This window comes from Vulpes vulpes, chromosome 1 (assembly GCF_048418805.1).
Source record: "Vulpes vulpes isolate BD-2025 chromosome 1, VulVul3, whole genome shotgun sequence".
NCBI classification, from domain to species: domain Eukaryota; kingdom Metazoa; phylum Chordata; class Mammalia; order Carnivora; family Canidae; genus Vulpes; species Vulpes vulpes.
In genome coordinates this window covers 130412949-130425453 of record NC_132780.1, presented here as the reverse complement: position 1 = coordinate 130425453, position 12505 = coordinate 130412949, and the positions used below count along the sequence as shown (strand labels likewise).

General features: G+C 56.7%; 3 protein-coding genes across 4 annotated transcripts; 2 read left to right on the top strand and 1 right to left on the bottom strand.

Moving 5' to 3' along the window:
- The first annotated feature begins 727 nt into the window (after window positions 1–727).
- On the top strand, window positions 728–5810 carry PBX2 (PBX homeobox 2). The gene is made up of 9 exons (XM_025990522.2): window positions 728–997; window positions 1925–1998; window positions 2234–2481; window positions 2571–2761; window positions 2932–3067; window positions 3184–3337; window positions 3711–3799; window positions 3906–3992; window positions 4120–5810. The coding sequence occupies exons 1-9, from the start codon at window positions 777–779 to the stop codon at window positions 4210–4212; spliced, it is 1293 nt and encodes a 430-aa protein (XP_025846307.2). The 5' UTR covers window positions 728–776; the 3' UTR covers window positions 4213–5810.
- Window positions 5811–6220: 410 nt separating this feature from the next.
- On the top strand, window positions 6221–9184 carry AGER (advanced glycosylation end-product specific receptor). Its single transcript, XM_025990521.2, has 11 exons — window positions 6221–6397; window positions 6568–6674; window positions 6803–6995; window positions 7154–7218; window positions 7338–7425; window positions 7524–7706; window positions 7801–7925; window positions 8125–8263; window positions 8535–8561; window positions 8669–8795; window positions 8918–9184. Exons 1-11 carry the CDS (start codon window positions 6340–6342, stop codon window positions 9021–9023), a joined length of 1218 nt encoding a protein of 405 aa, XP_025846306.2. The 5' UTR covers window positions 6221–6339; the 3' UTR covers window positions 9024–9184.
- A 507-nt stretch (window positions 9185–9691) lies between these two features.
- Window positions 9692–12082, bottom strand: RNF5 (ring finger protein 5). 2 transcript variants are annotated; one of them, XM_025990534.2, is made up of 6 exons: window positions 11841–12082; window positions 10941–10959; window positions 10733–10845; window positions 10564–10618; window positions 10370–10487; window positions 9692–10260 (listed from the first exon to the last, which is right to left on the bottom strand). In XM_025990534.2, exons 1-6 carry the CDS (start codon window positions 11978–11980, stop codon window positions 10163–10165), a joined length of 543 nt encoding a protein of 180 aa, XP_025846319.1. In that variant the 5' UTR covers window positions 11981–12082; the 3' UTR covers window positions 9692–10162. The 2 variants fall into 2 exon arrangements, with proteins under 2 accessions (XP_025846319.1, XP_025846320.1); XM_025990535.2 differs by lacking the exon at window positions 10941–10959 and having other exon boundaries at window positions 11841–12072.
- Between the last annotated feature and the right edge of the window lie 423 nt (window positions 12083–12505).

Here is a 12505-nt window from a genome sequence, read left to right as displayed (position 1 = left end):
GGCCAGAGGCCGCCTCTCTCCCTAGCCTGGCGAGAGGCCAGCTCCCCTCCCTGGCTGGTTAATTACTGGCTCATTAAGCAGCGGCTGGAGACTTCCCTAATTATACCCCCCCAGCCCCCCTTTCCTGGTTTTAATTAAGTATAACAGGGAGGGGAGTCATTAGGACAGGAAATATGAACGGAACTGTCTGCGAACCCAGGCATTCTAGCGGCCGCACTCCGCGGCCCCTGGAGCCCCGACTCGGAGCCCCGGCGGCGGCCCCCAGCCCCGACCCGCGCCGCCCTCCAGCCCGGGCCTCCGCTCCTCTCCCCGGCCTCTGGGCTCCTCCCCTCGTCCCCTCTTCCCTCCCCCTCCTCCGCTCGGTCCCAGTTCCTCGGTTTGTGTGTCTCTCCCCGCCCCCAGCTCCTCCCTGTTCCTCCTCTCTTCTCCCCTCCTCTTCCTCCCCGGCTCCCCTCCCCCAGCCTCCCTCCCTCGCTCCCCCCCTTCTCCCTCCTCCCTCCTCCCTCTCTCGCTCACACACACCCCCGCTTGGGCCTCCTCTCTCTCTCCGGCTCCATTTTCTCCGCCGCCGGGGGCCGGGGTCTCCTGTGGGGGGCCCAGCCGGTACCCCAGGTCTCCCTTCGGGGTGGGGGTGAACCCCCGGGGGAGCCGGGAGGGGGGAGCGGGTGGGGGTTAGGGCGGAGGGAGCAGCGGCCCCACCGAGTTTGGGGGTGGGGAAGTAACTAGGCGGGGGGAGGGGCGGAGCAGGGAGGGGGCCTCAGGGCCCCCCCCCAACTATGGACGAGCGGCTGCTGGGGCCGCCCCCTCCAGGCGGGGGCCGCGGGGGCCTGGGATTGGTGGGTGGGGAGCCCGGGGGCCCTGGCGAGCCTCCCGGCGGCGGAGACCCCGGTGGGGGTAGCGGGGGGGTCCCGGGAGGCCGAGGGAAGCAAGACATCGGGGACATTCTGCAGCAGATAATGACCATCACCGACCAGAGCCTGGACGAGGCCCAGGCCAAGTGAGTGCCCCCACCCCGGGACCCTACACAGACCCAACAGAAGCCCCATTCACAAGCTCTGAATCTTCTGGGAGTCCCCACCCCCACCCCCCACTCCAGGACCCCCTCCAGGATCCTACAGCTTCTTCTCTCCTTACTCCTGGGAGCCCCAAGATGAGCCATCCCTCTCAAACCCCCCTTCACCACCAGGCCCTGAAGCCTTCAAAGAAGGGAACCCAGGGTGGTCTCACCGCAACCCCCTCCCCAACCCCTCACTGACCCCCATACTCCCCTGGAACATCTTTTCCATCTCCAGAGCCCTGTTCTGGCTCTCTGATTAAGAAATTGCTATGCTGTCTTCCTAACTCTCCATCCAGCCCACCCCCACCCCATCCTCTCCAGACCTCAGCCCTCCCCAAAGCTCCTACCACTCCTCTCCACCATGACCCAGCATCCATGTGTCCCCACCCAGCCCGTGGCCCCTGCTCAGCCAGACTGGGATCATCAGAGCCTCCTGGCTTCCTCAGTCCCAGGACCCTCCGCGCACACCTATGTTGAACTTCTCCAGCCCCTCTCTGGCACCTCAAACTCCGACTCTTCTCCCACTGTCTCTTTTCCTCTGAAATCTACCTAGTCACCCTCGTGTCGGCAGTCACCCCCAGACTCCCCTTCCAGACTCTTCTAGACCCATTCCCCAGGGCCCCGTTCAAGCCCATGGGGCCTTTATCTTGCTGCCCGCACCTTCCTAAAGCCAAACAGCCCCCACATCTCCACATTCCAGGAGCTGACCTCTTTCCAAGAAGCCCCCAACTCCATCCTGCCCCCACCCCCACTTTCTACCTCCCTTCTCGTTCCGGGCTGCCCTCTTTCTCACCTTCATGGTCTCCCCCACCCCACCCCACCTCTGTTTCTATTGACCCTCAACTGTTCTCTCCCCTTCCTCCCAAGGAAACACGCCCTCAACTGCCACCGCATGAAGCCTGCTCTCTTTAGTGTTCTGTGTGAAATCAAGGAGAAAACCGGTACGTGGGTCCCCCTCTGACTCCTCACCTCTGGGGACTGAACCCTGTTCTTTATAGGAGTCAAGCCAAGAGTTTGACATCTTGGGGCCCTGAGGACAGTAGGGGTTAGGTAAGACGCTAGGAGGAACTGGGAAGGGAACCAGAGCCTGGGAACATGGGTCTCCAGGAGCCACCAGGTGGGCTGAGAGCTGGCCATGGGCTCCCTGGTCCCTGAGTTCACTCACCTGCCTGCTAGGCCTCAGCATCCGAAGCTCCCAAGAGGAGGAGCCGGTGGACCCACAGCTCATGCGCCTGGACAACATGCTTCTGGCAGAGGGTGTGGCTGGACCGGAGAAAGGGGGGGGCTCAGCGGCAGCTGCTGCAGCTGCTGCAGCCTCCGGGGGCGGCGTGTCCCCTGACAACTCCATTGAGCACTCCGACTACCGCAGCAAACTTGCCCAGATCCGCCACATCTACCACTCAGAGCTGGAGAAGTATGAGCAGGTTAGGAGATGAGGCTGGAGTGGGTGAGAGGAGAGGCTCCTAATGGGGAATCCCAAGGCTCCTCACAGCCCACGGGCCCCCTGCTGCAGGCCTGTAACGAGTTCACGACCCACGTCATGAACCTGCTGAGGGAGCAGAGTCGCACACGGCCTGTGGCACCCAAGGAGATGGAGCGCATGGTGAGCATCATCCATCGCAAGTTCAGTGCCATCCAGATGCAGCTCAAGCAGAGCACCTGTGAGGCTGTCATGATCCTGCGTTCCCGCTTCTTGGATGCCAGGTGGGGCTCGGGTGCCCAGGCGAGCCCCTGACCCAGGGTTCCCCCAAGCCCCTGGGCCACCATGTGACACAACATGGCGCTCCATGGCAATGGCCCCCTCTAGAATGATGCGAGATGGAGGCCCTGCCAGGACAGCTGGCCTTCTCACCACCATGCTCCCTCCTCTGTAGACGAAAACGCCGCAACTTCAGCAAACAGGCCACTGAGGTCCTCAATGAGTATTTCTACTCCCACCTGAGTAACCCATATCCTAGTGAGGAGGCTAAGGAGGAGCTTGCCAAGAAGTGCGGAATCACTGTCTCTCAGGTACTGGGGAGGCTTGCAGGAGCAGTGGGGTTCAGGTCAAAAGCTCTCTGATTCTAACTGAGGCTGGTGGGGGAAAGGTCTGCACCTGACCCTCCTTTCTGCTCAACACCCCACAGGTCTCCAACTGGTTTGGCAACAAACGGATTCGCTATAAGAAAAATATTGGAAAGTTCCAAGAGGAGGCAAACATCTATGCCGTCAAGACCGCCGTGTCAGTCACCCAGGGGGGTCACAGCCGCACCAGCTCCCCGACACCCCCTTCCTCTGCAGGTGGACCCCAGTCATCCTGGCTATCTTGCACGCTTCCTGCCTTTGTTCCCACTTCCTATCTAGGCAGGATCTCAGCAGAGCAGGGGCCTTTTGGGGTGAGAGGGACCTAGCTGAGGTGGGGTGTAGATGTCAGGAGGTAAAGACCATCCCAGCGAAGCTACTTCTGTCTTCCAGCAAGTGGCCGGGGAGCCACAGGAGAGGCTCAGAAACAGCCTGCTCCTCCTTGTTGCAGTGCCTTAGGGATAAATTACATATAGTGGCACCCCCTTAGAACTAGTTCTGAGGGCTTTTTGGAAACAGCACGGTAGTGAGTCTTCTGTCTGCTGTCACAGGTTGTTACACTCTTCCCTAATTCCCTCTCTGTTCTCCCAAGGCTCTGGCGGCTCTTTCAATCTCTCAGGATCCGGAGACATGTTTCTGGGGATGCCGGGGCTCAACGGAGATTCCTACTCTGCTTCCCAGGTCAGGTGGCCCATGTCCCCTCCATTGGGGCTTTCCCAAACTCTCTTGCCTGCTCTTCAGAATATAAGACGCCTCACTGTGTCATACCCTTCTTTGCTGCCTGCAGGTGGAATCACTGCGACACTCAATGGGGCCAGGGGGCTACGGGGATAACCTTGCGGGAGGCCAGATGTACAGCCCTCGGGAAATGAGGGTGAGTGGATACCTGATGCTCCCCCTGTCTACCTCTCACCCAGACAGGAGGGCCTTTCCCCTGGTGGCCTTGTCTCCCACACTGGATCTCCCAGAGCCCTGCCCCAACCAACTCTCTCTTTTTTTAGGCCAACGGTGGCTGGCAGGAGGCTGTAACCCCGTCCTCAGTGACATCTCCGACAGAGGGACCAGGGAGCGTTCATTCTGACACTTCCAACTGATCTTGCCCCTCAGGGCCAGAGGGGTGGGGGCTCACAAGGCGACTCTTGAAGAGGACGCAGGCATCCAGAGGACAAACCCCAGGCACAGGAGAAGCACAAGACAGAGAAGGGCGAATGGGGTCATCCTGTCCCCGACCAGACTGTCTCAGTGCTGGGGGTGCTAACTACATGGCAGGGAGAATGGGGTCCCCTAAGGGGAGAGTGGGGTCTGTCTTCCCTTTTTTCAGTCTTTTTCTCTCACATAAACCACACAGCCCAGAGTCCTATTGTTCAGATCACCTTCCCCTTGCTTTACCCACCATACTGTATTCCATTTCTTTCTCTGGGCTCCCCCCACCCCACCCCACTTACCTGCTCTGGGATCTGTGGAGAAGCCAGCCCTGCCTGACCAGATGCCAAAACTGGGGACATGACTTCTGGACAGAGGACACAGGCCATGAGCCCTGTTCCTCCCTACCCCCTGCCCCTCCAGATGGCTTTATTACCTCATACGCAGCTCATCTTAAACCAATAGAATCGTTCGGTGGACGAGAGTGTCTGACTCAGATATCTACCTCGGAGGGAGTTTCTGCTACTTTAGGGAGTTGTTGACTGGGCTTAGGGCTTGATTTTTTTTTCTTTTTTTCTTTTCTTTTTTTTTTTTTTTTTTTTTGTTAAGGAAAGAAACGAAACCCTGGAATCCATCTGTGCTTTTTAAATTTTTTTTTTTTTTATTGCTGTAATTGGCTCTTAATTTTTAGTTTGGGGAAGTAGATGTTTTTATAAATATATTGTTTTTTTTTAATTTTTTGCTTTTCCATGTTAGGGGTGATAGCCAAAGGGGTCGTTAAGAGAAAGGGGAACAAACAGAACTTGTAGAAAAGGCCCACCTGGTTCCAGTCCTGTCCATCAGAAAGTATGTTTAGCAGGGCACCAAGCCTGCCCCCCCCCCCCCAAAATCACTTAGGTGTTCTTTGCTTATGCAGGCAGCTCTTTGCTGCTCTTGGTATGGAGGTAGCCAGTGGTTTGTTGACCTGTCCCCCCCGCCCCCCACACACACACACACACAAACACACAACCCTTGGGCAGGGCTGGATTCAGTAATTTTGAGGAAGCGCCACCTTCCCCTGTGAGTGACACATCTTTAAGTCTTCTTTTTAACCTATTTGCAGATTGGAGAGGGAAGAACAGGGAGGGGGTTATTGCCAAATATGTTAAATGTGGGTTGGGGTGCTTGTGTATGTATCTCCCTCAATTTCCCCAGAAACGAGGCATTCTTTTTTTTCTCAGTCTAAAATCAAGAGGGTGGGGGGAGAGAGGAGGCATGTCATAAAAAGCCAGGTGTGGGGGAAAGTCAAATCACCAGTGTCCCATCCTTGGCCAGAACCCTACCATCTGAGTCCCTCAAACATCCTCAGGATTTTATAAGACTGTCATAGTGGGGAACCTCTCCTGTCAAAGACCCAGGCAGGACTGGAGGGGAGCAGGTTAGATGGGTGATGGGTGGTGGGTGGGAGGCACGGGCCGGGGGCAGTTCTCTCCTCACTTGTAAACTTGTAGTTTCACAGAAAAGAAAAAAAAATGCAGTTTTAAATAAAGAAATTTCTTTTTTCCCTGGGTTTAGTTGAGCATTATTTTCAAAAACATGATAAACCCCAGAATAAAATTCTTTCATAAAACCCCAAACGGTGTTTTCCCTTCCAGCTACCCACTCCCAACCTTGCCCTCACCACCCAGGGGCACCCATGGTTCACCTTCAACCCTCCCCCAAGGGAAACAGCCAGGCCTGAACCCTGTTGCCCAGCAACCTTACCTAAACAACATGGGGCTCCCATCGTCCACCAGGCAAGCCCTCAGTGGACTGATGGAATGGGTTAGGGGTCCTGAATACTAAGAAACCTTAGGAGGTGCACTCCCAACCCCCACGGACATGGCTGTGCCCAGACTGGCACTGCCTAAGGGTGGGGTGATCATTGTTTCTCCTAGTACCTGAAGGACTCTTGTCTAAGAAGCATGAATTCCTAGCATTCCCCGTGGCGGGATAGGACAGGATGGAAAGATGGGGGTAGGGGAGAGGGTGCAAGCCCCACCTAGGACGGTGACCACAGCAGCAAGGGGCAGACAGAGCCAGAAGCCTGGGAAGGAACGATGGCAGCGGGGGCGGCAGCGGCGGCAGGAGCCTGGGTGCTGGTCCTCAGTCTGTGGGGTGAGCCACTCCCCTCACACCAATCCTCCCTGCAGAAAGCACTTCATCCTCCTCCCCAAATCTGCCCAGAACTCTCCTGGAACCCAAGCGCTACTTTCCAAGCTCCCTCACCCATCTTTTGTTGGCCCCCCAATCCCCTCCTACTCCTCCACCATTGTCCCATCTCCCAGGAGCAGTAGTAGGTGACCGAAACATCACAGCCCGGATCGGGAAGCCGCTGGTGCTCAACTGTAGAGGGGCCCCCAAGAAGCCACCGCAGCAGCTGGAATGGAAGCTGGTAAGCAGGGCTCCTGCCACAGCTCCCCACAGCCAGGGCCCAGTGATGGTTGGCGGCCCCACCTCTCTGTCTCACAAGTCCTCTCCCAGAGGACTTGCACTGTTCAGGCTCTTCTCCTCTGTCCCCAGAACACAGGTCGGACAGAAGCTTGGAAGGTCCTATCTCCCCAGGGAGGTCCCTGGGATAGTGTAGCTCGTGTGCTCCCCAATGGCTCCCTCCTCCTGCCAGCAGTAGGGATCCAGGATGAGGGGACTTTCCGGTGCCGGGCAACGAGCAGGAACGGAAAGGAGACGAGGTCCACCTACCAAGTCCGAGTCTACCGTAAGAGTTCCAGGGCCATCTCCATGGCCTACCTCTCTTCTCAGGAAAAGCCTTCAACCCTAGCCCTGGACTCTTGGCCCTGGTGTGTGAGAACCTGTACACCCGGGGTGGAAGAGTCTGAAAGCTACAGCCTCTGACTGAAATTTTCTCTACTTCAGAGATTCCTGGAAAGCCAGAAATCATCAATCCTGCCTCTGAACTCATGGCTGGTGTCCCCAGTAAGGTAAAGAAAAGGGAAGCCATCCTTAGAAGTGGAAGGGGGTATAAGGCTGGAGGGGGGTGTGCATGTATGTGTGCAGAGTCTCTTATTTTCAAAGACGATGAAGGTCACTCTTTCCCTAGGTGGGGACATGTGTGTCTGAGGGGGGCTATCCTGCAGGGACTCTTAGCTGGCACTGGGACGGGAAACCCCTCATACCTGATGGCAAAGGTAAGTCCCAAAGTTCCCCCTCCTGGCTGCTTTCTCTCTGACCCCTCTCCCACACCCACCCTGGAATATCTTGCCTTGTCCTCCCCTCCCCGCAATAGGAGTCTCTGTGCAGGAGGAGACCAGGAGACACCCTGAGACAGGGCTTTTCACACTCCAGTCGGAGCTGATGGTGACCCCAGCCCAGGGAGGAGCTCCCCACCCCACCTTCTCCTGTAGCTTCAGCCCTGGCCTTCCCCGGCGTCGAGCCCTACATGCGGCCCCCATCCAGCTCAACGTCTGGGGTGAGTGGAGGACCTCAGGGAGGAGGGAAGAGTAAGCCCATGACCACCAGGACCAACACAGGCATAACTCTCAACTTCATGCCCTCAACTCCAGAGTCTGTGCCTCTGGAAGTCCAAGTGATGGTAGAGCCAGGTGGAATGCTAGCTCCTGGTGGTACTGTGACCCTGACCTGTGAAACTCCTGCCCAATCCTCTGTTCAAATCCACTGGATCAAGGATGTGAGTGACTTGGAGACGGGGCTGGGAGGCTGGGAAGTAGACAGACACATTACTGGCAATTAGGAGGACAGGAGGCTCATGGGGAGGCAGGAGCTGGGAAAGATGGCAGAGTATGTGAGGATGTGAAGACTAAGACAGAAGTACAGATGTGGGGAGAGATGTTGTAATAAAGAGTCTCCTGTCCCCTTTCTCCCCCCAGGGCATGCCCCTGCCCCTCCCCCCTAGCCCCATGCTTGTCCTCTCTGAGGTGAAGCCTGAGGACCAGGGAACCTACAGCTGTGTGGCCATGCATCCCAGCCACGGATCCCAGGAAAGCCGTGGTGTCAGTGTCGTCATTGGTGAGGAGACCTCTCTCCAAGTCCCAGGGCCCCTGAGCCTGGGCTAAAGGACAGCGCAGACTCCAGTTCCCTGGCACACCCTGGAGAACCTTACCACCCTTCCTCAGTGCATATACCTCCCCTGCCCCAAGCAAAACCTCCCAAGAGAGCAACAAGTCTGTTTCCTCTCTCTTCTGAAACTGAAAGAAAAGACTCCATCAGGGCTCCCACTAAATAGCCTTCTCTCAAATCGAGACCCTCCCTTCTAACCTACTCTAACTTTGTCTTTCAGAAACAGACAAAGAGGGGCCAACCACAGGTGAGGGCTTAGAAACAGATGGCCCCAACATGACCGGGGGATGGTTGACAACAAAGGAATGGTGAGCGGTAAGGGCTGGGCCCTCACTTCTCCCCATCTCTCGACAGGCTATGTGGAAGGGCAGGGGCTGGGAACTGTCGCCCTGGCCCTGGGGATCCTAGGAGGCCTGGGGATAGCTGTCCTGCTCATTGGGGCCATCATGTGGCGAAGACGGCAACGCCAAAGACAGGAGAGGTGAGTGGAGGAAGCCAAACATCTCAGCCTTGGGACCTCCAGGCAGCAAGGAGGGGTGTGGGGGGAGGAATGATGAAGTGCTAGAAACCATGTGCACAATTTTCCCCAATCCCCCTCCCCAGGAAGGCCCCAGAAAACCAGGAGGAGGAGGAGGAGGAGGAGGAGCGCACAGAGCTGAATCAGTCAGAGGAGCCCCAGGCAGCTGAGAGCGGTGCAGCAGGGCCATGAGGGGCGCCCAGCCAGACCCCATCTGTCAGCTCCCTTTTCTTCCCCCTTGCTCTCTTCTGTCCCCAGAGCAATTCTCTCCTGTATCACCTGTACCCCACCTCACCAAACTTGCCTCCACAACCAGAGCCTCCTACAGTGATAAGTAAACACCTCACCCATTTGCTCTCGTGCACACATATGGGTGTGTGTATGTGTGTGTGTGTGACAGAGACAGCTGTGTGTGTGTGAGACACCTGCATGTGTGAGAGACGCCTGTGTGACACACCTGTGAGAGATGACTGTGAGAGACACCTATGTGTGAGAAAGAGATGCCTGTGTGTGACACCTGTGTGAGACACGTTGCGTATGAGATGACTGTGTGAGACACGTGTGTGAGACGCCTGTGTGTATGAGATGACTGTGTGTGAGACACGTGTGTGTGTGAGAGACGCCTGTGTGTGAGAGACACCTGTGTGTGTGGGAGAAAGATGCCTCTGTGTGTGTTTGTGTGTGTGTGTTTGTGAGAGAGAGAGAGAGGGAGAGACGCCCTCACCCTCTGAATCCCTCAGACCCTTGAAGAAAAAGCCTTCACACTTCCCCACACCGTGCAAATATTTACTCAAGTTGGGGAGATGCTCCTGTCCTGGAAGGAAGGGGGTAAGGACAAAGGTGGGCAGAGCTCCCATCAGTACATCTCACCTTGTTTATTGAATTTATAATAAAGGAGGTAGTGAAGGGAAGGAAGGACTTAAGAGTCAGAACCCATATTAGACACTGGGGAGAGAAAAATTAAGTCAACAGGGGTAAAGTAGGGGAGAGTCAGTGGGAGCCTTGCCCATCTTTCCAACATCAAATCAACAAATGTGGGTGTAAAGCAAAAGATCAGGAGAGGGAAGAAACAGACATCCTCTTCCATCTGTCCTCCTGTCCCAGAGCTGGGAGTTAGGATGCTACACAGTGAGTTCAGGGCAGAAGTTTCTCCCATCCTCTGCACAGATGTCACACCTCCTCCCCACACCCTCCTACAAAGTGGCCAGGGTTGGCCTTAGCCAGTAGAAACGGAGGGGTTGGGAGGGAGGGGCCAGGAGTAAGGAAGGGTCAGCAAGGACCCCCAATACTGATTCTCCTCTGGCTGGAGGTGGGCAGGAAGGAGACAAAGCTCAAATACTGAGCAGCCAGAAAAAGAAGAAGATGGCGAGAAACAGGAAGAGGGAGTCCTGCCAGCTGGAGGCCGGGTGACCCTGTCCCAGATCCACACCTGTAGGAGAAAGGAAAGCTGTGGGAGAAGCATCCACTCCTAGGTTGGGAAAAGGCCTGAGGGGACTCAGAGGGCTCCCTGCTTGGAGCTGAGGGAAGGCTCTTCTTACCTGTACCCCGGCGGAATGGCTCATGGGTGTTGAAGACGGTGGTGAAAAAGCCAAAGGGAAAAGCACCAACACCAAATGAGAAGTGAAAGCCCCCGGTATCACCAAATGACTGGAATCCCTAGGGAGGCGGAGAAAGTCAGAGGAGAACTGGGCAGGTCTTTGGCAAGGAAGGAACACAATCAGACAAGACTCACCCCTCTGCTCTCTGAAGCTGGTCGCTGGCCCTGGGGGCGGGGTGGAGTTTTCAATCTGAGGAATGAGAGACTGGCTAGGGCTAGCAGCAAGGAATGTCCTCTCCCCCTCCACGCCCCACTCCCAGGCCAGAAGCAGTCCATCTTCCCTCAGCACCACCCCCTCTCTCACCTGGGGTCCTGGGGCTTCTGGCTCCCTCGCCCGTAAAGAGGGACAACCTTTTCTCTGCTGATCCCAGCTTTACACACTGGGCACTCTTGCCGCTCTGGCCGGGTCTCCAACCACTGAGGGAGAAAATGAAGTGGTTTCCAGTTCACAGTAGGGTTTTTCAACTCCTCAGACCTCCCCATTTCCCTCTTCATCTCCTCTGAGTACGCACCTGATGAAGACAGGGCCAACTAGATGGGGGGAAAAAAAGAAGGTCAAACTAGCTACAGTAAAGACAGACACGAACCTGACCTCAGAGTCCGATCGCACCCCTCTTCCCAGGTATTACCTGCTGTTTCTTTTCATGTTTTTGACAACCTATTCCATGCCAGCCAACCTGGCCTTCCCACCTCTCTGATCTTACAACGTCTAGAGTAATACTCATCCTCCAAGGTTCAATGCTCTTCTCTCCTTGAACACACATGTCCCCTCCCTTTTCTGCCTCTGAGCTTAGTGTCCAGGTCTCTTCAACCAGAGCTTTCTAGATCTCCTGTTTCAGCCCCAACCCCAGCCCTGCCCGCATCACTCCTCAACTAAACCCCCTTTACTAGCACCTGCCCCCACTACTCCTTTTCCTCTCTTCTAGGCTCAATCAAGTCCCTATTTCCACCACCCTTTAATTTCTCAGTGCCCTGGTCCTCAGGTCTGTCATACCACTCCCTACCAAGATCTCACCTGCACGCGACCCTACATTCCCTAGGTCTCCCGTACCCGCCTAAGGCGTGCCTCCTCTAACCTTTGAGTCTAATCTATCTCCACCTGTACAACTAAGACTGTCACTTTCTGGGGTAAGGTGGCTGGGGTCTGACCTGGACCGATGTCGTTCCCCCACCACCACCCCGCCCTGCTTCCTCTTAACCACAGCACATCCCTCAGTGCCCAGTTCCTAGGGCTCCCCGCCACACGGGTCTCCTCCGTGGAGATGTGACCCTCTCACCCACACATTCCCAGAGACCTCGGGCCTCGCCCACGGGGATGTGCCCGCCGACTATCCGTATGCGTGCCATCCCGCCCCCAGCCTCCCCAGTAAGGGGCGAGCCCCATTTCTCTTCACCCCCTGCCGGACCCTCACCAGTACAGGTGGCCACACACGCTGACCACAGCCTCCCGAGCAGTCTCCAAACATATATTACATTCGAAGGTCGCGCCCGCCCCGCCCCGCTCGCGGTTTGGCCCTTCGGGGCCCCCGTCCTCCTCCTCCGCGGCTGCCATGGCCGGTGTTTCGCCTTCACGCACCCCTCAGTCTCCCCAAACACACACACAGACACACACACGCCCCGACAACGAGAAACCGCCTCCAGCCCACGGCCGTTGGGCGGGCTTCAAGGTTGTCTAAACACTACTGGTCTGGGGGGCTGACAATCACACAGTTTAAAAGCCAGGGTTGGCCCAAAGGGTAGGGAGAGGTTCGCGCAGGCCTGCCCTTGCACAGTGACGATTGGCGGGAGCGCCTCCGCCAGGACGCGAGGCGACGGGATTGGTGTCCGTCGGAGCTGGTCGGGGGAGCTTTATTCGTCTGAGTAGCTGCCAGTCAGGACCAAGGGCCAGAAGCAATTGGTCCGGGACCACACAGGCCTCGCCTCCTCCGAGCCCCGTCTCTTTGCTTCACTTCCCCTTTCCGAGAACGCCCGGATTCCTATTGGACTTTGGAGCGTAGCGCCCCAAAGCTCTGGATTGGCTGGAACTCGATGGAAAATGGTGGTTAGGCAAAGTGCGCGTGCGCAGCAGGCGGCGGGA